The 27019-nt window shown below is 37.8% G+C and overlaps 1 protein-coding gene across 3 annotated transcripts in view; it reads left to right on the top strand.

The window, feature by feature from the left end:
- zgc:172282 (leucine-rich repeat and fibronectin type III domain-containing protein 1-like protein) overlaps positions 1-14843 on the top strand; it is a 175478-nt gene extending 160635 nt beyond the window's left edge. For all 3 annotated transcript variants that reach the window (XM_063493572.1, XM_063493571.1, XM_063493570.1), the window contains 2 exons: positions 3048-4016; positions 13965-14843. In XM_063493572.1, the coding sequence (XP_063349642.1) occupies positions 3048-3055 (8 nt within the window). In that variant the 3' untranslated portion in view covers positions 3056-4016; positions 13965-14843. The remainder of the gene's footprint in view (positions 1-3047; positions 4017-13964) is intronic.
- The last annotated feature ends 12176 nt before the right edge of the window (positions 14844-27019 follow it).

The raw sequence follows: 27019 nt of genomic DNA, 5'->3' as shown, positions 1-27019 counted from the left end.
AATGCTTTACATTTCTGGCTACTGGGCAAACTTGCCAGTTACTTGAAAAATCTGGTTGAGTAAAGTTATACCACATTTTTGGTTGTTTAGTTGTTCAGCTATGGGAATGTGCACAAATCTTGAGTCACCCCTTATTATTTAATGAACTTTACTTCCCTTAGTTTATGAAAAGTAAGGAAATTATTTGTTGTAACAACCATTCTTGGCATTAATCTTAATCACTGGAAAGCCTGTGTATTTCCCCTAAATGATGGGACATTTGTAAGGAAAATGCATTTGCGGGTTGATCAGGAGAGTTGAGTTTGTGTGTTGCACCCATGAAAATTTGCCAGATCTTCTCTGACAATGCCAAACAGTGTATTCTGCTACTGACTCTTGTCTTGAGCTTCTGGTACCCCAGATGGCTTATAGGTGTCTGATTACCAGCACTTGTGAGCATGGACCCTGCTACAACAGTATGAAATCTGCTCCAAGCATACGATATTTGACTATTCTGGATAGGGCCCGTGCTATAGGTCAACTTTAAAACTTCAAGCTAATGTTCCACAAAACCAAGTTGCAGCTTTATTTGGAGTGAGCCCTAGTTAAATCCCCCAATTGAATGGCAAGTTCCATAGAACTGGGGATTTCAGAGACAGGATGCAAAGTGGCTGTCCCAAAAAGAGAACACCAAAAGAAGACAATTTCTCATTCTGTCAGCAGTTAAGAACTGTAGGCAGTCTTCTACAGAATCAAGATTTGCAGAACGATATGGCTAATGGTCTCTACCCAGACAATCCGGAACAGACGGCAAATTGAAATGGTCTCATACAGCTGCCAGGAGGCCTGCCATGACTGCCCTTCACCATTAGGCTCTGGCACTGGTGCCATAGCAACACTGCAACCTGAACATGTGGAGGAATGTTATGTTCAGCGATGAGTCCAGAGTCTGCCAACAGCGGTTGGATCACAGGCTGGAAGTGTAGAGAAGAACCCTACAATGATTGCTCCACCAATAGGATAACAGCTTTTGGTGGAGGCAGTGTGATGGTGTTAGGTGGCGTCTCCCTCACTGGAAAAACAATTGGAGGCAATCTCAATTCAGAGAAAAATTGTGCAACCAGTAGCAATCCCACATCTCCACAGTCTGGGATCGAACTCTACCCTTTAAGATGACAGTGCTGCCTGCACTTCTGACCTCAACACTCTGGGATCTGTTTGGGCATGCTGTTCCTGCTAGAATAACCAGCACAGCATAACCAGCGCAGCCACAGTGGCTAACTTGGGATAAATACTGACTGAACAATCAGATGTGTGTCTGACCAAGCTGGTGAGCAGCATGAGAAGGAGGTACCAGGCTGTTGTGGCTGTTTATTGTTCGTCCACATCCTGCTGATGCCCCAGTTTGTTAAACTGGTAAATTGTTAAATTGCCAATATGTCTTGTTTCATCAGACCTTAGTCTTCTCATCCAATAAACGAAACAAAGGTCAAAAGTACAACAGTAGCTGTTTGGCGTAGACAGAGAAAATTTGGAAAAGATTTTTGTGTTTTTCCTGTTTTTGGTGTATAATTTGGCATACTTCAGCCTTTTCCCCTTGCTTCTCTTCCGTAAGTATGGCTTCTCGACAATCACCCGTCCACTGAGACCATTTCTAAGGAGGCTTCATAGTAGGTGGATCAGCTACATAGCAAGATGCAGGATTTTATTTTTCTTGTGTAGACACAACACTGATTCATCCCTTTAGTTAGATGCCTTTTTATGTTTGAATGTTTTATAGGTCAGTGTTAAGTCCTCTGAAAATGGTAACGTATAGGCACTGGACTGAAAATGAGAGGGGAAAAAACGCAATGTTCAAAGAAAAAGTTTGAATCACCTCCAGAAAGCCTGGAGAACTATTGCTCAAGACCACGTTAAAAAATTACAAGAAAGTCTGGCTACTTGGAAACAAAATATAAAGAAATAATGGGTGGCTTAAGACTTTTGCATAGTACTGTATAACTATAGAGTGATTCTCAGGAAAAATAAGTAGTTGTCTTTCTCAGTTTATGCTCCCTTCTTCCTTTCTTCCCGACATTCCTTTCATCTTGTTTTTGCTGGCTGCTGTTTTGCTGAAACTGCTTCTATCCATTATTATGTCTCCTTTTCTTTTCTGTTTTAAATTTATAACACCTTTGTCTGTCTGGTTGTGTTTCACCCCTCATACTGTTTTATGATCATCATATACTACCTTTTCCTCTCAAAGAGTGATGGAGGAGAAGAGGTGAGCGGAGTGCAGAATGATGGAGGAGAAAACTGTGGAGATATGCAGTGGTTGTGATGGATGAATACAGTCCAAGGCATTAAAAAGACTGTTCTTCATTATTAAACCGACACAATAAGCACTGGCTGTACATAAATGCTGTTATGAAATATTCTTGCTGACAGATACAGTTAAGAAATGCTCTCCCGACAAACAGACACATTACAAATAACACCTGCAGCAACATACTGCCACAACAAGTACAACCTCATCACTCTCCCAGCTATTGCTCATCTTTGCTTTTTCTTGTCAGCAAACCCTCCTTACGTGGGCATTTATTGTATCTCTTGACAAACAGCAGTTGCACCTTAAGATACAAAAGAACACAAGCTACACGCTTTTCATACTAATGTGTACATATTTGTTCTTAAGGGCCATTTTGATATGAAGACATTGCATCCTTTAACCTTTAGAAATACTAAACTGATCCAAACATGATTTGTAGCCTTGTCCTTTTCAAATGTCTGGCTCTAAGCCAGGTGTGATTTTAAAACAAAGACAGCAACAACATAACATTTGAACCTTCACTACCTATAAAAGTAGTTTATGTGTGTTTTACCCTAGGAGGTACTGTCAGAAATTTTTATCAGTAGTTTTTTTTCTTAAACTTTTAACTCAAGGCAGCTAAAAAAAATGATCTGCTGGTTCTAAACACCCATTTTTATACCTGCTCTTGTTCTGATAGTAATTTGCTTTTTCCAAATCTTAACACTGTATACCCACGGTTCTATTTTCAAACCTTGTTTTCAATCTTCTTTTCTCTTAGAGCCCTGATGTTGTTGTGTGAAGACTGGACGCTGCCCATTGGGAAAAGCTGATGAAACCACCTGAAGAATAAAGGCCCTATAGCTTATGTTCCTGTATCTCCTGTTCACTGTACCCATTAATTTGTCGCCATGAATATCACAGGGTTATAGACCTGTAGTCTTCGGTTTACATTCGAGTGCTTATCCTGGTTCTCATTTCTGGATTGGACAACTGTGTCAAGGCCTGGTGTCTGCTTGGCTGCTGATTGGCCAGCTGGTGCAAGATCTGGCTGACAGTGTGACATACCAATCAGTTTTCATGGAGGAGATTTGTTTTTACTTTATAGCATCTGCACCAGTGTTGAAGCGGAGACGTATAAAGGGGCATATGGATATGTTTCAACATAAGAATGGACAAAGACTTCAACATGCATGGACAGAAAAGGCCGAACAGTGAGCAAGCAAGATGAATGCATAGATAATCACATTCAGCCTAGGAATACAATGTGATAGACTGCATAAACAGTTAAAAAAAGAGTTAAAAAAAAGCTTCTGGAGGGGTCTGTTTTGGGCATGAACATATACAGCTTTCTTGGCTCAAGGTGGCTCGCCAGTGTTTATCCCCGTGGAATAAAATAATTCAATTAAATTGAACCAAGCAAAACTGTTCCTGGGCTGAACTGGAGATGGACATTAACTCACCAGACCCTGATATTTCTTAATAAAAATGTTATCCTTGGAAAGCACAGTACATAGTAAAACTTGAACTGAATTGAAAAACCTGGACCCAACAGGACCTTAACTAGAACTGTACAGTGATCAGAGTTCTGATACTGATTAAACTGTACCAGATTACCAAGGACTGGTTTGGGTCTAGTGTGTGTATTCTGCAGCTCTGGCCTCTATGTCTTCTGCTTTCCATTGGACAGGTGAGGACCTGATGAACCCTTACCAACCTCCCTCACATCTCTCCTCGCCCCCTTAAACAGGTGAGTAATCTGCTAATTAGCTTATTAACCTAGCCAAAGTGGGAGCCAAATGAGAAGTTCTTGAGCCCAAAGACCCAGGCTCATTAATTAGCGTGACATATGGTAGGCCACCAGTAGTCACCTTGGCCATCCACAGTCCTGCCCCTGAGTTTAAGACACACTTAGATGCTACAGTGTCTCCTCCTGCAGTGAGTAGTCTGTAACCTAATGAGGGCAATGCTTTAATGAGTGCCTATCTAATTGCTGTCACCTAGACAATTAGAGAACTATCCTAGCTAAACGATCTGCTTTCTTAATACTCTCCTATGGCAATATCACAACAGGCGACAGGAAATGCATCCCCATCCTGTTTGTCTCTTGGTCTTTTACCGTCTGAGTCACTCCTTATCTCATACACATCACTCCCTCTGTCCATCAGATCAACTTCCCGCCTGAGCCTGTGATTGAATACTGGTGGAGAATATAATATGCTGCAGGAGGATATGGTTATGAGTGAACAGCACAGCCCCGGGGATGGTCTTTGCCTGTATGGGGGGATAGGGGGGTCAATAATATCTGCTTAGTCAGTACAGAAGCTGATGTCTGAAGCTTCAGAACTTATCTAGCACTCAGCCTAAAAAGAGATCTTCACTTACAGATTGAATTTATCCTCTTATTAGAGGTAATCACAACAATATTCGTTTGTTGTTGTCGTTTTAGAAATCTTGTTCCAGACTCCATAAAGCGATGTTGATCTTTGTTTGACAGAAATCTACAAAAGATAAAAAAGGCACAAAGGAAGTGCCCCTTTTATCTTAAATGGCTTTAAATGAAAAACAGCAGAGATTAGAATGGTCATGCAGCTTTAGCTGTTCTCATTGAAAGTATATCTTTCTCCACATAATTTGGCTTTCCCCCTGCCATGTAGTGTCAATGGCACCCACACTGTTTCAAATGAATTTTAATCAAATAGTAGATTTACTGTTCTCTGTTGGCCACAGATGGAAACACTGCTTTAATAACTTGCTTATAAGAGATTCGTAATTCTACAAAGAGCATTTTATCAACTAGACTTAATTTAACTGATCCAATTATTGTGTTTACACAAAAAATAGGCAATTTAAGGCCATGGTGTAATTGCCATGAAATACAAACAGAATTATTTCCTCTCATAATTTAAGGGCATTTACCTTTGCGGTTAACAAACAATAATTTTCTTTAACAGCAGTTCTGTGTAGAGCACAATCTGATTAGTTGTTTTTGCAGTGGTGTTTATGTAGGGAAATTAGCTCACTGTGAGGGATAGCTCTTGATATCATAAATATCATAAAATATGGAGAGAAATTGGCTTGACTGTGGGGAAACAGTGCAGTAAATACACATAAAATGTTAAATGACCATCCACAGACTTGCCAGCTTAATAAAAATAAGACTTTTTTCCTATTATAAGTAACTATAAGTAGCTTTGGGGGGTAATTTCTCTTCAAATGAGGTAATAAGGCATCTGATATGAGTTGGGGAATAAGATGCAAACAATAGAATTAATAGAAAAGTTAAGAATATGAGAAAGTGTTGACCTTTTTTCTACGGTTTTCTAAAAACGTGCTTGTGTTTATCAGTTTGTTTGTTTGTTTGTTTGTTTGTTTTTGGGGGAGGGGGGGTTCTGCTACAGTTTCCTACAATAATTACTTAGTCCAGTTTAAGTTTATTCACATCAGAAACTAAATGTAGTTGCAGTTTGAACACAGGTTACGGATTCAGTAAGTAAAATAAAAACAAAAGAAATTTTTAAAATGTTACAGACATGTAATTACTCCTGTATATAACGTTAAAGGGATGTAAAATGTAACAGGAAACGTGTGATTTCTGCTGTGTTTTGACTGGGCAGCACAACAAAGATGTTATTTTCTTCTGGTAAGTGATGGTTATGAGATGTTGCAGGGACAACCAGTAATGATGGTGTCTCCAGCTTAAATTTGCATTTCAATTACAAAGTGACACAGACACCTTCATTGTTCATTCAGTAATGGCACCAGCAATGAATCAATCAGTCAGTGTTCTTGGTCTGGCACACAAACACAAGAACCAAAGTGGCTGTTAAGAGTACTTCAATCACAGTTAACAGTTTTTATATACCTATGACCGTAGTAATTGTCTGTGTGCATCTATGTGAACTCGTGAAGCCATGACCAGCACAAGTGTGATTGCAGAAGTGGTTTAGATATCACAAATTGTTTACACCAGTAAGCATCTTCTCTGACTATTGATGCTGATGATTGTCCGCAGAGAGAGAGAGAGGGACAGAGGGAAACAAGACAAAACTGATAAGCGAACATTTCTCTTCTTTTATCTTCCAACTAGCCTTTAGCGCCTTTGGCTGAAACTCTTTTTATTTTGTACATTCACATTAAATCTTTGCCAACTTGTTAGTGTGTGATGAACTACAGAAATTGATTCATTCCATTGTAATTGTTGCAGTGACATAAAGGGTATTGATGTCATTCCAGCTTTTTTGAAAAGCCAAATGTTGCACACTAGCAACACTGACACTAGCAAACCCAGCTCTGATCATAATAATTAACAATTAGCACGCTGTTATTAAACAAAGTGATTGATTTTTGTAATGACCTCTTCAGACTGCACAGCATTATCTCAAAAGTGCATTGGTTGGTCTTTTGCATTGTTACATAATGCAACATGATTGATAACAAATTTATGTAATTCGTTAACTGACGTGTCAAACTGATTTATGACATTGTTTTTTCTCATGTGACAGGGGTTCATATAATCCTTAACAAGTTCAATGAGCTCAGTTTGGTTTATCATCCTACATAAATATAGTGTTTATCCCTTCCACGACAAGATCGTTCAGCTGGGTGAAGAAACAAAGAAAAAAACATTATCTTCACTAATAAAAATGACGGCCATTTTTTTTACCTTCCATTCTGTAAGTTGTTAAAGTGAATGACGGTTGCTAGATGCTGCACACACTAATGATGATGAATGACTGATGCAAGTTTGTTATCTCCTCTTTCATATTATTTATTGCTCTTTTCTGCAAATGAAAGACATTCCTTTATGTCTAAGGTTAAGTTCACGTCATTATAGCATGCTAAGATCCTATTTTTTTTGCATTAATTATAATCTCTATGTGAAAAGAAGGCATACTGATCAGTTTAAGCATGTCAAAAATGGTAGAAAATCATCATCATCAAAATCATTATATTTGATTTATTTGTACAAGTGAATGAGGTCTCTGTCAGTTACACTTACATATCTAAAAACAGCTGTTCAAGATATTAGAAAAGGAATATACAGAAAATTAATACACAAAAAGTCCACGCTGTGAGCATGGAGTGTGTGTCTGTGTGTGTGTACTACTGTTGTGTCTGATCCGTAATGATATAAGTGGAGAATCCTACAAGAGCACGTCCTAACAGTGAGAGAAGCTCACATGTACCAGAGGGAGGATAATGTGAAAATGTAGGAAAGAAATGCTAAAAACGTTTCATACAGGGAGAGATAACACCAGCAGGAAATGGGGGCTCCGTGAGATAATTCAAAATATCAATGCATGCTTGTCCACTATAGGCTAATGTGGTGTTCTGGTATACACAAGTGCTTCAGCCACGATTTTATCTTGCCAATAAGGCTTGTTGAACTGAACTGTTAGGTAGAAGAGTGAAATGAGAAGGAGAATCTGAGGATGATAAGAAGCTACGTAAATAAAGATTTTGTAGAGCAGAAATGAGAAAAACAGTTTGAAAAAGAAGAGGAGAGAAGAGAAGATGTGAAGACGATGGGCAGGAGTGAAATAGGAGGAGAACGAAAGGAGAAAGAATACACAGAAAACAGGAGAACAGCAAGTGGGATGTGTGGAGGATTATGCAGTGTCTATTGAGATACGGCTGTATTGTGCTATAAGGGTGTCTTTGGTTACTCAGAAAGAAAAAAATGATAGTATGAATCACAGATGACAATGCATACACACAATGCATGTTTATTTTTAAGAGTGTTTATTGTATGATGCCTCTTCTAGATGGCAAATGAAAGATCTTGTTGCAAGGCAGATGATGTGCACAGATGAACAAATGTGTGAACACGTGGACACACATTCAGCAAGACGAGATATTCCTATGGAAACGTCATGTCACGTGCAGTGGATACGTGAATGTATTTTAATGAGTACATTCTGAGCATGTGTTTCATTCTTTGTGTGATGTTATAACATGCATTTTCACTAACGTACAAGGCATATTATAGGTGTTTTTCCCCCCAAGAAAACACTCATCTTTATTTTTCCGAGTTTTAATTGGGACAGTGTTTTTTCTGTCACAAGTGCACCATGAGGAGATATTTTTGTGTTGGGCAAAATATAGTTTGCAATGAATTCCCCCCCTTTTTTTTTTAAAGATATTTTAGGTGAATGGTTCACATTTAAATCAAATATGTGAAATCAAGGCCTGCAGAGGTGGAAGTGGAGAGATACATAAACAGTTAATAAGTATCAAGGGTTTTGACGTCATACTCCAAAAAAATTAAATATATATCTTCTAACTTTTCCCCCAATCACACATCTCTAGAGCTTGGTCAACAACCCCTTGGCAACCTCCAGCCGCTAGAGGAAAATGCATATTCCCTGACCTCAGTCACCCAACTAATAGATAACCAGCAACCTAGTTGGTGACATCAAGAAGTTGTAGAAGGAGTCATTCGCAAATTATTGTTTTGGTCACTCCCAGATTGCTTTGGTCGCCTGTAGTGTGAATGGAACAAGCCTAGTTGACTGCAAACAGTCCCTAGATAGATTTTTGGTGCATCTTCTCACACCTCTTTGCACCTAAAGTCAGCTTTCCAGCAACCACTTGCCAACCAGTTGGGGAATACACATTTTTCCCTATCAACCTTTGGTTGTCACCAAGGTTCATCACTTACAAGGACTTGGATGAAAGCTTGATAATTAAGTACTGTGAGCCAAGAGTTTTACAATGGCACTTTTTTTATTAAAAATATAAAACGCTGGATTCTTATAAGATTATTTATTGCATTTGAAGTGCTAAATAATGGGAAGGGCAGTACTGCTGCAGTCAGGTGACAATGAATTGGAGTAGCTCTAGAATATATCTTTGAAGGATCCCAAAAGTGAGAGTGGTGCTATCTTGTCTTTCCACAAATCATAATATTTGATAAACTGTAATTTTAAACTGTAAAACTAGTAATAATTTAAGTGTTTAATGTGGTTAGAAATTTTAAATCTTCAAGAATTTCGATTTCTACTTCTATTTTTTTTTTTTTTTTTGCTTGTGCTTTTTCTATTTTGCTTTTTTGATTATTTTTAATGCCTAAATCCATATCGGTCATAATTCATGAGCTCTTTCTCAATAGAAGGATTAAAGCTCTGGAAAGAAGTATAGCTCTTTTCAGGAAGTTAAATAGAGAGTAAGCAGTTGGGCTTATTTGACAGAACTGTAACCAAAATGGAAAAAAAATAAACATTTTGAAAGAACATGCAACATCACAGGTCTGTGTCAATAAATTGGGATGAAAGATTGGCTTCAGCCCTTTTCCTTTCAGAAGCTCATTGTGCCACAGTGTGTGGAGTGTAGAGGCAAGGACCCAGATGCACAATACAGAGGTTCAACAAAAATCAAGAATTAATGGCTAAAAAAAGTCTAATAAACAAACTCTAAAGGGTAACAAGCAGATATTCAAAAAACTGCAATAAACCAGGAAATGAACAAAACAACAGAATAAACAGAAAATCTCACAAAGACAAAGTGGGAGACAGGACTACTTATACACTGAGGGCTGATGAGGGAATGACAGGAGGGGAATTACACAGAGGTGAAAGTAATTAACAACACAGAGTTAAAAGAAACTACAGATGACTAATGTTCTAATTTAGCACATCAGTCATTTACAGTGCGTTATCCGAGGGAAAATCACCAGTCAGCTTTTGTGAACTGGGATGATTTGTCTTTTTACTAATATTCACCTAAGGTGGTTAGACAGACATGCTTAGAAAGATACAGATATAGGATTATATGTCCCAGTGAAGCACACCAGACCTCCACAGATTGCTAGCAGAGTTGGTGAATATGTTTAGATGAAGAAGTGAATGATGAAAAAAATATGTGTATCACCTGATGAGACTTCAGAGGCTAAATAAGTTTGCTCTCTGCTTACTTACTCCCTGATGCCACCACCAACCAGTCAAGCTGCAGCTTACATCTGTCCAGGCTGATATACATAAATTAAAGCAAAATACAATAAGTTGACACCAAACATTTGTAATAGCAATTCAGTATCTGAACAGCTTTGACTTATGGTCACAATCCACCCCCTCTGTTCCCAACAAATAATGGTAAACAAATGTGTTCTTGCAGAAAATTAGAGTGTAGACTTGGTCTTTGTCCTTTTCGAATAGAAAATGAAAAATCATTAAAATGTGTTTTCTCACTCTGACTTCCCAATTCTGATCTGTTCACCCGTGAGTCAAAGTGAAGGTAGATGTGCCAGATGTGATAACATTTCCTCTCTGTGTTCCTGAGAGATTTGCAAGAATGAGACAGATGTGTCACATTGACCTTGATCTTTAACTGGCAGCGCCTAATTATTTCTTTCTTGAGTCTAAGTCAACATTTGTACCAAATTCTGAAAAAATAAATAAGTTTAATAATTCAGGGCATTCACCAGACATTTCATTCATGAGAACATTTGAATATAGCTGACCACCTAAATACATATTCCCACTAGTGGCTGCTGTCAGGCCAATGTCAGCATTGGTTGGTTCATCATTTCTCTTAGCTTGGCTAACTGCCCGTTTGGCCAGTTGCCTGTATCATACTGACCTCTGGTTTTACATGCTGTGCCCTGCAGTTTCCTAGAGCATCTCTTTGTCAATTAAACCGAAAGAGTTGCAAGTTTTTAATAGTATAGAAAATGAAAATTTTAAATTTATAAATATATTAAGGTGATGCCAAGAAGAGGTCCTTCACTGAATATAACAACTATTCAGTTTTTTTTTTACCAATCATTCCATGACACGTGCAGGACAATGTTCCTGTTCAGAAATGGCTTAAAATAGGAGCCCACTCTGAGCATATGCCAGATGTGCTAGATAGAACAAGCCTAATCCATGGCCCCACCTTCAAACTCACAGAACCTGAAAGATCTACTGCCAGCACTCTATGAGACACCACGGGACATACCCAAAGGTCCTGTGTTCATTTTAATATCGCAGCTAACTGGTGCATGCGTCATTCAGTTCAAAACTTTTGCATTTTAGCCTGTTGTATTCCTGGGAGCAGGGTCTGTGAGTAGCAAACTATTCCTCAGAAAACAAAATTAATCTTTCTGGGCCACGTTCAGTACTAAAATCATTTTTAGGACTGGGCTGCAGAATGTTAAAAGCCATTGTTTTTCTTGTTTTGTGTGGGTTTTTTTTTTTCATGCACACATCTGAGCACCAGCAGGATTTGTTATGCAAAAGAGATTGCTCTAAATGCTCCAGTGTCAGTTTGTGAAGGTCAGTAGCATAATCAGCCATTTAAAAGCATTGCTGTCAATTTGTGTCGACAGCCTACCACCACAATCACATCAAACCGAGTGATTTTTGGAATATGAATTTCAGAGCTAAAAATAAGCAAAGCAATGATTTTACCTTCACCTGGTCCCCGCTTACAAATATTACTGTAGCGCTCAGCAATCGTGGCAGAGTTTCACCATTTATCGACAATAGCAACACTATTTAAATCTCCTGGATGGATTTATTGGCAGTGGGCATTTTTTTGTTTTGTTTTTATCTGCCACAGCACAACGCTGCACTCAGGACAGCTGAATAATCGTTAATTGGCACTGAGAACCTGTGATTCGCATGTGGGAGCAGTGATTATATTTATAGCCATGTTAAAAATTAAACATGATAGCAAGTGAAACTGGCTGACATTTAGTGATACACGGACTTGTAAAAGTCAACTGTGTTTCATCAGAGGAACGTGTATGCACATGAGAGAGAGAGAGAGCACGAGTGAGAGAGAGACAATCCCTATAATAGCAGTAGCTGGAAAAAGGAAAGCGATAATTGAATGCTGCAAATTTGCTGCTCAGCATTACTTGATTACTTGATATAGAACATATAATTATATATGTCCTGTGTATAAAAAGAATCCTCTCTCTCTCTCCCGCCCTCTAGTAATGCACAAAAGCTGTACCTGTATTTCATCAGCAGGCCACAGCTCTGTTTGATGTATGGTGCACCTTCAGGATACATTTGGGGGGAGTGGGTGGGGGACAGAAACAAACTAATATGTTAGTGCTTTTCAGAAGGTTACAAAATGGCAACTCAAAACATAAAACACCTTGATCAATTTCCATATAATTAGCTACAGCTTTGCATTTTTCTTCCCGATAAATGTAATTCTGCATGGCTGTAATTGCTCTAGTACATAGAGTAAGATAAAGTATAGCGAATGCAGATTAATTGCTTTTCTATGACTATACTCACAGAAATTAGAAATTCAATACATTTTAATACAGTGTGACATTAATTAACTTAGTCACCTAGTTGATAATTCAACTTTCATTTCAAGCATTTAAACACAATAGTCAGGATAATGCATGTGTTTGTCTGAATGCAGAGTGACAATAAAAAAACACGAGAGACCATCTGTGATGCTAATGAGCACCCATGTTTGAAAATCTAATGTTACATACTAGAAAAATTGTTATACACCTGATAAAGACGTTGATGGGGAGTTATCTTGGCAACCAGGCTTACTCCCATCGTTAGATCGATTTCTTGTGCTTGTCTTAGGAAGGATAGGTGTGGATGGTGTTGGAGAGTGAGTCTTTCAGGTGTTCACAAAGAGCACAATATGGCCCTATTGGTGTGCACAGTAACTTATTAGGTGTCTAACCTGTTGCTCGTTGCTTATGGCATTGTCACCCATGTGTTACACACACCAACCACCGGTCCAGTGGCTCACCCCTTTTCCATATTTATTTATGTATTTATTTTTAAGCATCACCATTAAATCGTCTCTTTTCTACACTCCAATCAATGAGCACCAGGTTTGCCCACATGGAATACTTACAGTGTGACCACTACTGTAATCATTTTAGCATACTAACATTACAGTATTAATGAGGCCAGTTTTATAAAGAGTATGATGCCTTTGTTCACATTTTCTCAATAAATCTATAGTCATTTAATACTGTATTGCGCACATATTCATTCTGTTTAAACAGGGGATTATGAGGCCCCATTATGTAATTTTGTAGCTGTTGTCAGATTAGGGGCTTTTGAAACGCACATTAATATTAAATAACTATTTTGCAGGTTTAACAGCTGTACGTGATAAGTTGACTGCACAAAGTTGAGGTTTATCATTGTTATCACGTCAAACACTTGATTTTCCATGTGCTCTAGAGCACTGAAAGTGACAAAGCTGTCTACCTTGGGGTGATTGTATTAACACTAACCTAGTTGCTAGTTTGTCTCTTTTTATGGGAACAAGACACAACCAACCCATACGGGATGCAGATGTGTTCTCACTGGGGCTGCACAGGAAATACCTCTTTTAAGTGCTCTCTTCAATTTGAAGTGTAATCGTCTGTGGATTTGGCTTGATCTCATCCGCAGAGATGTAACTGACAGAAGAAATGAAAAGTAAAAAGTGGTCAAATCCCTGTGGCCTTTTAGAAAATTTTTTTTTATACACAAACAAAAACACATTTCAGATGTTTTGCCCCTGACACAATAAGAACAGCTGTTATTCAGATAAAAGGCACATTTCCTTTAGCTTTAGGCTAAAAATATGGCTGCTGTGCCTATCAGGTGGTAACAAAGCGTGTCTTGTGGTGAGGAAATAAGTAGGACAAGTCATTTTAAACCCTCATATATTTGAAATTTTAAAACAATTCTGGGTCTATATTCCAAACTAATTTCTTTCTCTTTTTGTCTTTCAGACCCAGTGAGCAGAAGGAAAGCCGCATGTCTTAAGTCCAGAAAGACAAATTAATGGTTAAGAGAAAACAAGCAAAGTAGCAGGGTTCCAAATCATGAGTCATTATTGATATCATCCGAGATTTTTATCCGAAACATCATCAACCTTAACCTTCATCACAGAATAAGTTTACAAGAAAAAGAGTTCTGCACTACAAATCAGAATAGTTTAATGTGAAGAAAAATGCTGTATGACTGTATATTACTGCACAACTTACATTGCTAATAGCTCGGCTGTTGTCATCTAGGCCTTGCACATCTCCATTATCTCTTTCATTATTACCACAGTGGAGTGCATTTACGTGCACACGGCATGAGCGATAACAGGCCACATCTCACCTAATGTTCTATCTGTGAGGAGTTGCATCTTCGTGTGTCTGGCAGATATCCCTTTATATTAATCATCAGAATATTCCAGGTGCTTGTTACTAGCATCTCCCTTACCATTTTCGTGCTTTGACTCTGGTTTGTGTAAAAGGGATATGTGATATATACGGCATCACGCATATGCATTATTCATATCTGTGCATGGAATTGCACTCCCAGCCATTCCATAATGATTATCGTCATGATTACAGCTCCCTGCAGATCGGTAGAAGACCAGGAACTAGATGGAGAACCTCGAAACTTTTGACCTATTCCAGAAGCAACACACCCCACGCCCACGCCCCACCCCAAAAAATAAAAACACATTGTCTTCACTTTTTCCCTTCCTGTATTCCTCTCACTTTTTTCTTTGGGCTTTATCTTTTGTATGTGTACATAAAGCAATTTCAAATCTTATAGTTTTGTACATGTAATTTTTATGGTGTGTGGATATTTTTTAATAAAATTAAACAAAAATGGATGACCTTCTCCAGACTGGCCACTGTGAGTATTTGATTTTTTTGTTGATTGCTGTAGTTGTTGCAGACATCTGATACACTCAACTAAAACTAAAATGAACTTTAAAAAACAAAAACTAACATTTTTTAGCATGTAACTGACATTCGCTGTTTTCATTGCAGATAAATATTTTGGAAAAAACATTTTTATACCTTTATACCTTTCACTCTGAAATGTGTTATATTATATTATAGTAAAGGTGTAAGTGACAGAGCAACAAACTGGGCGTACAGTTCAATAAATCGGGACCTTAGAATCTTAGTTCATCCTCGTTATTCATTTCACCTACAGTATCTAGCAAGACCAGGTTGCGGGCTCATTATTCAGCATCAGTCTATCTCAGTATTGTTGGCTTGAGACTCCACAAGGAAGCTTAGCCTTCTTGATCTGCAAAGTGCTGCATGTGTAAAAAAATAAAAACTCTGCTGGGGATAATGTTGCTTTCCTCGTTCAAAAATACTGATTATGCTAAATTATATTAATTGGCCAGAATAACTGCCATTTTTTCATGTTTTTAAAAAAGGTTTTCACATATTAAACAACAATCTGAACCTGAATGAGAACCCAAGGGCATGCTGCACATCTGCACATATGATGCCATATTGTGATTTAAATCTATTTAGTAATATAATTTACAAAATGAACATCTACTGATTGAAACTATGAGATAATTAGGAAATATTCTGTTAGATTAAAAGTAAAATAAAGTGGGGATTAGAGTTACATCCTTTACATACAGACCCCTCATTTTTGACAGTACAGCGTTATTTTATTCAGTCTTAGATGGAGCTTTCTGTTATTCTTCATTCACACGTAATCATAACAGGTGGAGGGAGCTATAGTACTTTGACATACATGCAAGAGACCTGCTGGGCAGTGTAAACAGTGTTTGTGCGAGTCTGTGTGTTTGTGTGTGTGCTGTTTAATGCAGCAGCAGCTGTCCTTCTCTTGTCACTCGCTCTCATTTCTGGGCTGAGAATATAATACTACTATCTATTTATTCAACCAATCAATTTTTTTAATCACTTATCCAATAATTCAGGGTCACTGAGGGGGGCTGGAGCTTAACCCAGCTTTTCACTGAGCAAAAAGCAGTAGTACTACTATACTATTACACTAATTAAAGCAATTGCATGAAATTCAGAATTCCGGTATGTTAAAGCTCACATTGAATGTCCGAGATCAAAGATTTCTGTTGGGACCAGGGTTTTGTTTCATACGTGACATAGACAGATTCATGATTCGATTCTCCTGTCAGCTGAGTTCAATTCAGAGGAGAAAGCAAAGGGAGGAAAAGAAAATTCAGATGCCTTCAGATCAACTCTCATCAGTGTTTCAATCTTCACAAAGAAGCACTTCTGAGTAGAGGAATGCTTCATGTATTAAATTACAGTGTTTGTGATGTCCGAAATGAAAAATCAGCAAAGCTTTGGTAGGAAATTCTAATCAAATTTATCCATATTTATTCACATTATTTTTTGCAAATGCTGACAGATGGATTAGTCCAACATGGGGACTAATACACTAACACACTGTATTATACTAGAGCATTACAACCTTTAAAAGGGAGGTGACCATTTGCAAAAAGTGAAGTGCTGTGCATTTCTCCATCCCACTTATTGCTTCCTGTTACCATGCTATAAATCTGTCTGCTTTTCTCCTCTCCCTCCTCTCCCATTATCTCCTCCCTTCATCTATTCACCTCAGTCACCACTGCTTTTCTCCCTCATACTGCACTGTCCCAACTTTCAGGCCACACATCTCTCCATCTCTCCCCTGCTCTGTTTTCCCTCTCATATGTAATACCCAGTCTGATCTCTACAACTCCATTCTGCTCCCCTGATCTACTCCATTTCTCAGTTCTCTGCTCCGTAGTTCTTGGCAGACAGCCAGCCATCGCCAGATCAGCTCTTCAACATTCTTGTCTCCCCGTTCTCCTTTACTCTCATCACCACCTGTTAACTCTATTTCCTGTCCCTTCCATATTTTTTTTGTCTTTATTCATAAGGCATAAAGAATTACAATGGTTGAAGTTTAATGAAGGTTAAAGAAAAATATATTCGTACTACCAGATTTACAGAAGGGAAAAAAGGGCCAAAAGAGGAGGTAAAAAGATGGGCACAGAGTCATCCTGTATGTTATGAGAGGCTCTAGAAAATGTAGAACCTGGAGTCTCCTTTTGAGAAAGCACCCAATATTAAACTGGGATTCATGTTTCACTCTTGGAGTTTTACAGCAGGAAGCGAATGTGATTAAAAACGGTAAATCAACAGAGTAGAACAACACAATACAAAACAAAATCAAAACCATCCTAAGAGTCATTATCATCACGAAGAATTAATTATTTATAAACGGTCACTTTTGCATGTGTACATGTTCAAAAGTTTTCCTGAAAGGAGTATGAATAAAACAAGAGGCATTTAAGATGACAACACCCCATCACAATTACCAGGATACTGTATAATAAATGTAATAAGTTGTGTTGCTGAATTCATTAATCAAAGCAGATACTCATGTCAACATTCTTGGAAAAGTATTAAGCTAAACTATATCTTACACTGAATAGTCCTAGTGCTTTCAGGAAAATTATTTTTACATTTATTAATATGTAAATCAATTCAGCAAGGCACTCCAAATTTAATCAGACCATCTTCTCTACAGGGGCCAGACTTAGTGTACATGTTGAATTCTTGTCATGTTCTCAAGTTAATGTTCACACAAAGTAAAGTAAAACAAAAGTCTGCACACAGATATGTGTCAGCATGATGGAATTAAGAAGAAGAAGAAATACAAAGAGCAGGAACTTTTATCGTGGTGTCCTGGGCAGGTCGCGAAATTATCAGCATAGCCGCAGTGAGTGTTTCTTTCTAGTGCTTGTTAAATCTAAACCTTGAAAAGTAGGGAAAAAAATCTAATTATAATTTTAATAGGTTAGAAGATAAACCACAGAGTCAGTGCAAGCCTGATACCTGATAAAAAAAAAAAGATAGTAATGCTAACATTTCCTTATAGAGGCTTTTAGCCTTGAGAGCCTTGAAAATCCTCTTACAAATGCAACACCAAGTCATATTAGTAGATAAAGAAGTCCACGCATTGTGTGCATCTGAAAAACACCCACATAAATATTAATAAATTTGTACGGGACCTTTCAAAGGAATTGTACAAGGTGCTATAGGGTATAATAGAAACAGTACAGGAAAGGAAAGGTCCATAAACAACCTTAGATCCTCAGATGTCTCACATCTGTGGGCCTGAATGATAGAAAATCAGAAAGGAAAGACATTCAGAGAAAGGTTTGAATATGAATATGAGGGTTTGTTAAAAATATATTTTTAAAGGTTGTTAATGTTCATTTTCTTTATTATTTACTTTATGTACCATCACTACTTGCGTGACTGAATGATTTATGTGTAAACTGTGAAACCTCTTTTTCCCCCAGACTGCCTGCACACTCAGTGGCTTGATGTTTTGAGTTTCTTTTTGAATATATTTTCCCTTCTTGATCTAGTCTCAGTGGACTGATACAAGAAATGCTGGAAAAGAAAGCATCGGAGGACATGTGGCCAACATCCTAAGATAGATTTAAACCCACGACATCTGGTGGAATCTCATTTGCAAGTGTTAAACATCCCCTCCTCGTTCACACTTGGGGCATCCATTGTTACACCTGGATGTGTTTTGCCTGTGAGGACTCCCTTCTCTCCCGTGCAGTCTACACAGGAAACAAGCAGGCCAAATCAGTGTTGCCCATTATTTTTCTGGATCTTCCACATAAAGAAAACTTAGATGGTTTTGCACTCGCAGAGGCACAAACTAGCAAAACTGCTAGGACAGCACATCTGTCAAGCCCAACATATGGTCATCATTTTGTGCTTTTAATTAGTCTTGTAACCTAAAACAAAGGACTAAGCTTATGTAATAAAAACAAAACAAAGTCAATGAGAAAAGCAACACTTGATTATTTGCCCTGATTATTTTTTAAGTAAGGACAACATCATTATACACTAGTAATAATAATAATGATAATAATATGTTAATTATAGTAGTGTTTACAGTGGCAGCTAAACTGAACTTCCATATAGTCAGGATGCTAAAGTGTGTGCTTTTTAAAGAATGTATTTTTGGTTACAATCATAGGTCTTATGGCTTGATCAGAGTGTGTTTATGTAAACAAAGCATTTTGTATTGGCCCACCATTAAATTTTTTTGAGCTATAATTGCCTGTATAGCTACATATAATTTGTTTACTTCCTAGTGCTGTAATATAAAATAGCCATAACACGCATGTTTCCAGGTGATAAGCCACCGCATCATCCAATCCAGTCCATCCCAACTGTATCTATAGAGCACCTTAAAAGCAACATAGCTGGAAATAAAATTAAATACAAAAACACACATTAACAAAAAATTAATAAATAAATAAAGCATGTAAATAAAACATTTACAATAAAAAAAACTAGAATAATTAATACATAATATTTACACTGTTACCTTCAAGCAGTAAAGAAAGCTGGTGGACATATAAAGCATTTATTCCAACTTCATAACATCCTAATAATGTCCAGATTTGTTAAAACAGCAACCAAAACCCAATTAACTTGAGGTTACTACAGGTAATGAAAATCCCAATACAGAGATGTTACTGTTTTATTACCTAGAGATTATTATATTGTTACCAGTATGTAACTATACTCGTATTAATGTGCTTACCCTCATAGATGTATGTTTGTTTCCACGTTATTAAAAAGTTGTTACCCAAATAAAGCTTCAATTAGTATTACCTTACTAACCATTGGTGATACAATGCATAAGTTGGTTGTTAATTTAGTAATTATTACCCTCTTCTTTACACCTTATTACCAGATAGTGTTAGATAGTACTGTAAATCCTTGTTTAAGAGTGTTATAGTCTCTTATTAAGCTGTTTGAGAGCCTATTTCAAACATCTATTCTAGGATCTAGTCTTTGCTCCTGCAAAGACTTTTCAGCAAGGTCCACAATAAACGGTATTTTTGTATTCCATACATATCCGTTGCAAATTACATTTTGGATTTCGTTCTTTATAGACATTCATTGGCAAAGTGTTATCAGAGTGGTGCCAACAACACACATAGGTTTGATATTTCTATTCTCCATGCAAAAATAGACATTTTCTGCCAGAATGCCAATAACTAGCTTTGCACTGCCTTATTTGAACAACCCCCTACCTATTTTCTTCCTCTCTTCCCACCTGTGTACCGTGCGTTCTGTGCTTTGCACCAAAATACCACATATATGCACAAATTTCATGAAAGAATAAACTGTCAGGACACTGCTTAAACTGCTCAACGCTAACATTTACTAAACCCTCTACCATCTGTTTGAATTATCATAAATTACACAGGGCTTGAAATTAGAAGGAAACTGCGATAGAGTCCTTCAGACTTCTGACTGTTATCTGCTTTATGTCTTTACTTTGAGTAGCGGTAATAACGCTGGCTTTAATTTTTCACATAGTTGTTAAAAGTACAATAACGTGCACACAGCATAGAAGACAATCAATGACTAGAGGCTTTGAGCTCTTGGTCATTTGCATTTATTGTATGCAAATAATCTCCTAGCCAAATTATTTACAAAGATTATAGAAATAATACTTTCATTATCATGATTTTCCTCTTCGCATTAAGAACTTTTTACATTTTAAATTCTCTTAAAAGGATCTTTTGAAGAAAGGCTTAAAGCTGTTGAAATCAAGGACCATGTTTGCACGGAGGATTTCTCATCCTCTCATGCCTTAGCTGCATCAAGGACTTCAGCCTTTTGTCCACATTTCATGATTCCAAACAATGAGGATGAACTAACATGGCAACGAGTGGTAAATACTTCGTATTTTTAACTGGGTATGGCAGCGCTCCTTTATGATGTCTCCATAGTAACAGAGCATGAAATGGTGACGGGTTGACAGTGTGCCATTTCAGTTTTTATACCAAATGCACTCCCCCTCTTTGCCCCTTCATGCCAGTGGTCCGCCACATGACACAGATCACACATCACACAGAGGCTGCCTCTCACAGTGGAGGGAAGTCAACACTCCACTGAAATGAGGTTCAACTAATGGCACTCCCTGCACACGCCAAGCAACCGAGCCACCACTGGATGGATTTGTTGAACACTCAGTAGATTCCCAACTTAAACTGTGGGCACACAAAAGGGAGAATGTGTATTATTTTTTCCTAGCAGCCTTATAAAAAATACAAGAACAAAAGAAGTTTCCAAAATGAACATAAATCGACATTAAATGTTTTGTTGACATATTTCCCAACATCAGGCTGGGGTTGTGTTAAAAAAATCATTTAAAAAATATTATAATTTAAAGTATCCGAGATCTTTGCATATTCACAGACTTCCCTAATAAATACCTGTTTATGTGGAGGAATGAGCATATGTATGGGCTTTATGCATGCACATCATTTATGCACCCTGCCCCATGTGTTCTTGTGTTTCATAACGACTCGAGCTATAAAAGCGACAGAATGACTCACTGGATGAATAAAATGTCTTTCCATCTACCTGCCTGCATTTCACCTGGGTCAGGCTGGTGGTTTAGTCACTGAATGAATTAACGCTAAATAGGTGGTTTTGTTCTTGCTAAATAGATTGTGAATAACTCTGAATGTATCATTGTCTGATTTTCTTTTTTTTTTTTAACTTACAAACTCCACAGTGTCTACAGTTAAACCATAATTAAAGTGGAAATGGACTTTAAAGAGGATATCTACTTGCTAAGCAAAAAGAGCAGGGGTGATGTAGGCAATTGTTTGTAATCAGCAGAGCTCAGTATTTATAATAAGAGTACCTCATGGTGTTTTTCGTTTAATCTTCTGCAGACAACCATCAGATGTGTTTTAATGAGGACAGCTCACGGTGCAAGATAACTGAAAACTCAGCTCTCCCCTGGTTTTAGCTTAGCTTGGATGCACACCACAAGATCTCATCAAGTTTAGTTCAACTAATTAAACCCAAAGTTACCATACTCTCCCAGCCCAAATTTTACAGATGAGGGAGCTGCTGTGAGAAAAACCACAAAGGAAAAACATTGATATGGTTGGACTCTGAAAATATTTTCTGAATTTGTATGCATATGACTCCTTAATTGGGGCTAAATCTTGTCAAAGTATGCAGTGTTTGTCCACATTTGGCAGAAAGTAGCGGGGGGTTGCAGGGATCTAAATCTGTATCTGAAGGAACAGCGGGGAAACCTGTCCAACCAGTGCAGCATGCTGATTTGTGTCACATTATTGTGTACAGTTCTGTCATTGTACTGGGACTTATTACATCTGGTGTCACACCTGCACAACAGAATGGTTGCATAAAACAACTGTCAACATTAATATGGAAAGTGCATAATCTTAGGATTGTGTGTAAAACTCTGAGAGGGAGAATTAAAAGATGTTTCACTTATTGTCTGCAGCTGTTCATACTTTTTTTTTTTGGAATGTGTTTGTACCTTGTGTGGCATCACGACTTGATGTTCATCAAAGGCATTTTTTTGAAGGGGGAGAGGTCTTACAGTTTCCTTTCAGTGTCAAAAGACACATAGACAGTGGCCCAAGACAGACTCATCGCTATATTAAAAACAAAAGTAAAAGGCTTTAAAATGAAAATAAAAGAGCATATTTTTCTGCTTTGATGAATTTTATGAGGTTCCTTTACATGAATGACTAAAAAAAACCCTGTGACAAATAATAAATTCAAGATCACACAAATCTTGTTTAATAATATTTTAATGATTTTAATGTGTGCTTGTTATGTTTCTTTTATGTGTATTTTAACAAGGTTGTGAGAATTGTAAGGTAAGGTGTCATGTCAATGCTAGCATTAGTGTTTTTTTATTTAAAAAAAACCCATTACTAGCTGTGAAGTGTAATGGACTAAAAGTCAAGAATAACTGTAGTTCTATCAATACAGGAAGCACATAACTTCACAAGTAATTTGTCTTCTTTAGATAACATGGATAACATGTTTGCATTGGTTAGTGTGACACTGACTTTAGAGTAAGGTCAAGGTAAAGGTCAGATTTATTTATATAGCACATTTATAACAGCTCATACTGCACATAGTGCTTTATAAACTAAAAGGCAAGTAAACAAGGAAAACACATGACAACGATGCAATAAAAATATAAAAGAGAAAGAATAATACAATAAGGCAATAAAACAACAACAATAAGATCAACAACTGAGGCTTAAAACAAAAAAAAAGTACTGATCCAAATTGAAGTACAGAGTTGCAGTAGTGCAATCTGCAAGTCATGAACAGATGAATAACACGTTCAAAGATATTAGCTGGAAAGTATGGCTTTACCTTGGCTAGCTGTCTGAAATGGAAAAAGTTAGATTGGACTACTACACTCACCTACACACTTTAAAGGAATCGCCAAGGTACGCACCGAGGTTTTTAACATTTGTTTTACAATGTTCAGATAAAGGGCCAAGAGCACTGTCAATATATTTACTAACAGAATTGCCAAAAATGACATTTTGTGTTTTGTTTTCATTTAGTCCATCCATCTTCTTCCGCTTGTCCGCGGGAGCAGCAGCCCATGACCCGGCCCCAGATAAGTTTCATTTAGTTTTAAGCTATTTAACACCCACTGTTTAACGTCTTCAAGGGAACCTATAACAGCTAAATTGAAGATATCCCTTCTTTTAAACACAAATAAATCTCCAAGTCATTTGGAAAACAGTGAAATGAAAAGTTAGACCTTGAAAAAATAGACCCCAGTGGCAACATATACAGTGCAAAGAAGACTGGACCCAAAATTGAGCCTTGAGGCACACCATAACTAAGAGGGACTATTTTAAAGCTTTAGCCCATGTTCTCATAAAAGGTCCTTCCAGATAAGTAGGACCCAAACCAAGTCAGCATACTTGGGGGAAGACAATCTGATGGGCAGCATGATGATCTTAGGTGATCAACTGCCATAAATAATTGATTCGAGGAAACAGGCTCAAACTGCTCCAAGGGTGGTTTTGGGGTGGCTGTAGCTCAGGGGGTCGAGTTGATCATCTAGTAATCAAAAGGTTGGTGGTTTGATCCCTGGCTGCTCCAATCTACATGCCAAATAACCTTGGGCAAGTTGCTGATGTATCCTATGTGTGAATAGTAGATTCAAAGCACTTAGATAGAAACGTTAAAAAATATGCTATTTGTGGACACTAGGTTTGAGATAAACTGAGTCTTTATAGTCTCTTGGTAAACAGAGAGGCAGTCCCTAAATATCTGTAAAGAAACATACAACCTGTAGTTTTTCCATCTCCACTCAGCATGTTTGTATTCACGTCTAAGGGTGTGCGTATGTTTATTCAACCATAGCTCTGACAATGGCTTAGAGCACACGGTCCTGAGTGGCGTGATTGAGTCCAAGATATCAGTGCAGGTGGAATTAAAAATATCAGAAAAGTCCTCGATGATTTCACATCTTAAGTTAATTATCCCAGGATCAAGAAATGCGGCATAAAATTGAGGAGCCATTAAACCATTAATCGCTCATCTTTTACATGCTGGAGTGCACAGCTAATCTACAGAGCAGTGTAACATTATAGTGAACAGCACAGGAAAATGATCAGAGACACGCAAGTCAGATATTTCTGCACACATCCAACCCCTGAGATAGCACCCAGTCCAGTATGTGTCCTTTTTCATGAGTGGGGCCAGTGACCCACTGTGTCAGGTTAAAAAAGTTTATAACATTTAGAAAGTCCTTGACCAGAGGTTTAGACTCACATCAGACATGAATATTAAAATCACCAAGGACTAAAAGACTATCAAAATTGTGAACAATTCTGGCCATAAAATCTGAAAACTCCTGGATAAAGTCCTTATTAAATTTAGGAGGACAATATATGAGAGCACACAGCACAGGACTGTTCAGGTGTAGCTCAAACAGCTGGAGTCTGAAACTGGAGAATGAGTGTTTGATGGCAATGAAAATGGGTGTTGAACACTGTAGATAAACCTCCACCCCTACCTGAGATCCGAGGGAGCCTGAAGAATGAGCAATCTGAAGGAAGAAGTTCAGAAAAAGCTACAGACTCACCACGTTGAAGCCACGTTTCTGTCAGATACAGATAATCCAGCTGCTGTGACTTGAAGAAGTTATTAAATGCTAGATCGCTAGCAAACAAAGCCATTTAAAGGGTGTAGATCTTAACGTCTGGAGCATAGGCAAGGCTGCGGGGTTTGACGAGATCCACGCCGCATTCACGGGATGGAAGCCAGGGATAGGCAAGATCCGTCCAAAGGTACTCTCCACTGGTTCTCTTGAAACCCTGTTTCCATCTTCAGATAACATCCATTGTTTTCAAGATGGCATTTCAGCAAATGCAATCTCTGCATGTCACCTGACTCCAAGGGTTCCTTCAAAAGGACACCAGAAAGCTGTCAGTATCTCAAATATTTCCCTTTCATGCAAATGATTCTTATTTATGGGCATATATCTGCATATGGAATTAGTAGTATTTACAAATCCAACAGTTATCATATGTTTTATCATATCTGTTGTTTTTCTGGCCAATTGATGGGTGGAAATGCAATATTCACAACTTTCTCTCCAAACTGCTACATGCCCCATTATGTCAGTCACTAATTGTGTCTCTGCTGTTTGGTGCTAAAGCGTAAAAGTGGCTTTTAGAGTATTATCATTGAAAAAGAGCTCCCTGCAGGGACTGAAAATGGAAGTAAGGGAGGTGAGAACCAACCAAAATAGTTGAAGGCTTGTTAGCAAAACAGCGGCGTGACACTTATAAAGCTGAAGATTCCAGTGAATATTCTCTGCAGGACTACTTTTACACTGTTATTTTAAAATATCACTTATCACTGGTTTGAGAAAGTTGCACAACACAGCTATATCTGTACTGAAGATGCATCAAATTCGGAATTTTATTAGGTTTGTCTCTCTGCAACAATCTGAAAATAATCAAGTCGTGGCTCCCGCTCGCTTCACTTCAGTGGAAACTTGACAACAGTTGGTGAAACCCGATGTCAGCACAGAGTGCAGCACAATATAGAGGCAGGCAGACACCAATCTTACTTGAATAACAAATTGAATCCCTCCATCTCACATGTGAGTGAAGTTTTTTACGGTTACAGTCAGACTAAGGAATAAAAAGATGCAACACGTTGTTAGCTGATGTACAGGATGCAGTTTTGTAGAAAGCAGTAAAAAGAAAAAAAGTCAGACATTTCCACCGGCTCCCTGGATTTAGTGTACACACACTGATTCTTTAACTTCAGTCGTGTTTTTTTCTCTTAATTTATTTAAGACAAAAAGAGATGTTTGCTTTAGACTATAATAGTTTTAGACAGTGACAGGCCTTGTTATCTTGTTGGTGGTTGTTGTGAGTAACAGAAAAGCAATATTAGAACACAATATGCTGTCCAACACAACAGAGCAATAAACAGGGGATCTTTCAAACATTTGGTGTTTTGAAATATGATTTTTATTTCAGTTTTTCCCATATTGCTAAATGCAATAACTTCCACATCAATGGCTACGCTTCAAAAGTCATTCAAATAAACAGTAGCGAGCAGTTTCAAGATTTAACTCAGAAGACAGATGTGGAAAAAGATGAAAGCAGAGAAAACAGACAAAGAAGAGTCTAGTTAGAGGACAACTTTATCGAAATGATCCTATCAAAGATAAGCAATCCCGTCAGTCAATCATAGCAAATGCAGAGATTAGACTCAGAGGGACCTGTTTCAGACCGCCTGTGGCACAAGTCATTTCAAGCCAACATATATATATGTTTGCGAATGCCTTTTAGGCCACTATTTCTTATCTGCCATCACCGTTCACTCTGATCCCTATCGTTATATAAAAGGACTGTATCTGTGGCCCGCCATATCAATCTCAACGCTTCACTGGATTTTATATGATGAACAGGCTGCTTAACTTCTGAGATATCTGACAAGAAGTTTCTTTTTCGGCATGACAACTATTTATTTAATCTTACTGTAATTTCTTTAGATACACTTTTACATTTTCTTTGAGCTATGTTTTCCTTTGAAGATGTTTTTTTTAATAAGACAGAACATAACTGTTGTATAGCAGCACAGGCTGGAGGGGCATTTAAAGTTTACAAAAAAAACCTTTG

Source organism: Pelmatolapia mariae, linkage group LG14, assembly GCF_036321145.2.
Source record: "Pelmatolapia mariae isolate MD_Pm_ZW linkage group LG14, Pm_UMD_F_2, whole genome shotgun sequence".
NCBI classification, from domain to species: Eukaryota; Metazoa; Chordata; class Actinopteri; order Cichliformes; family Cichlidae; genus Pelmatolapia; species Pelmatolapia mariae.
This window is presented reverse-complemented; position numbering and strand designations above follow the sequence as displayed.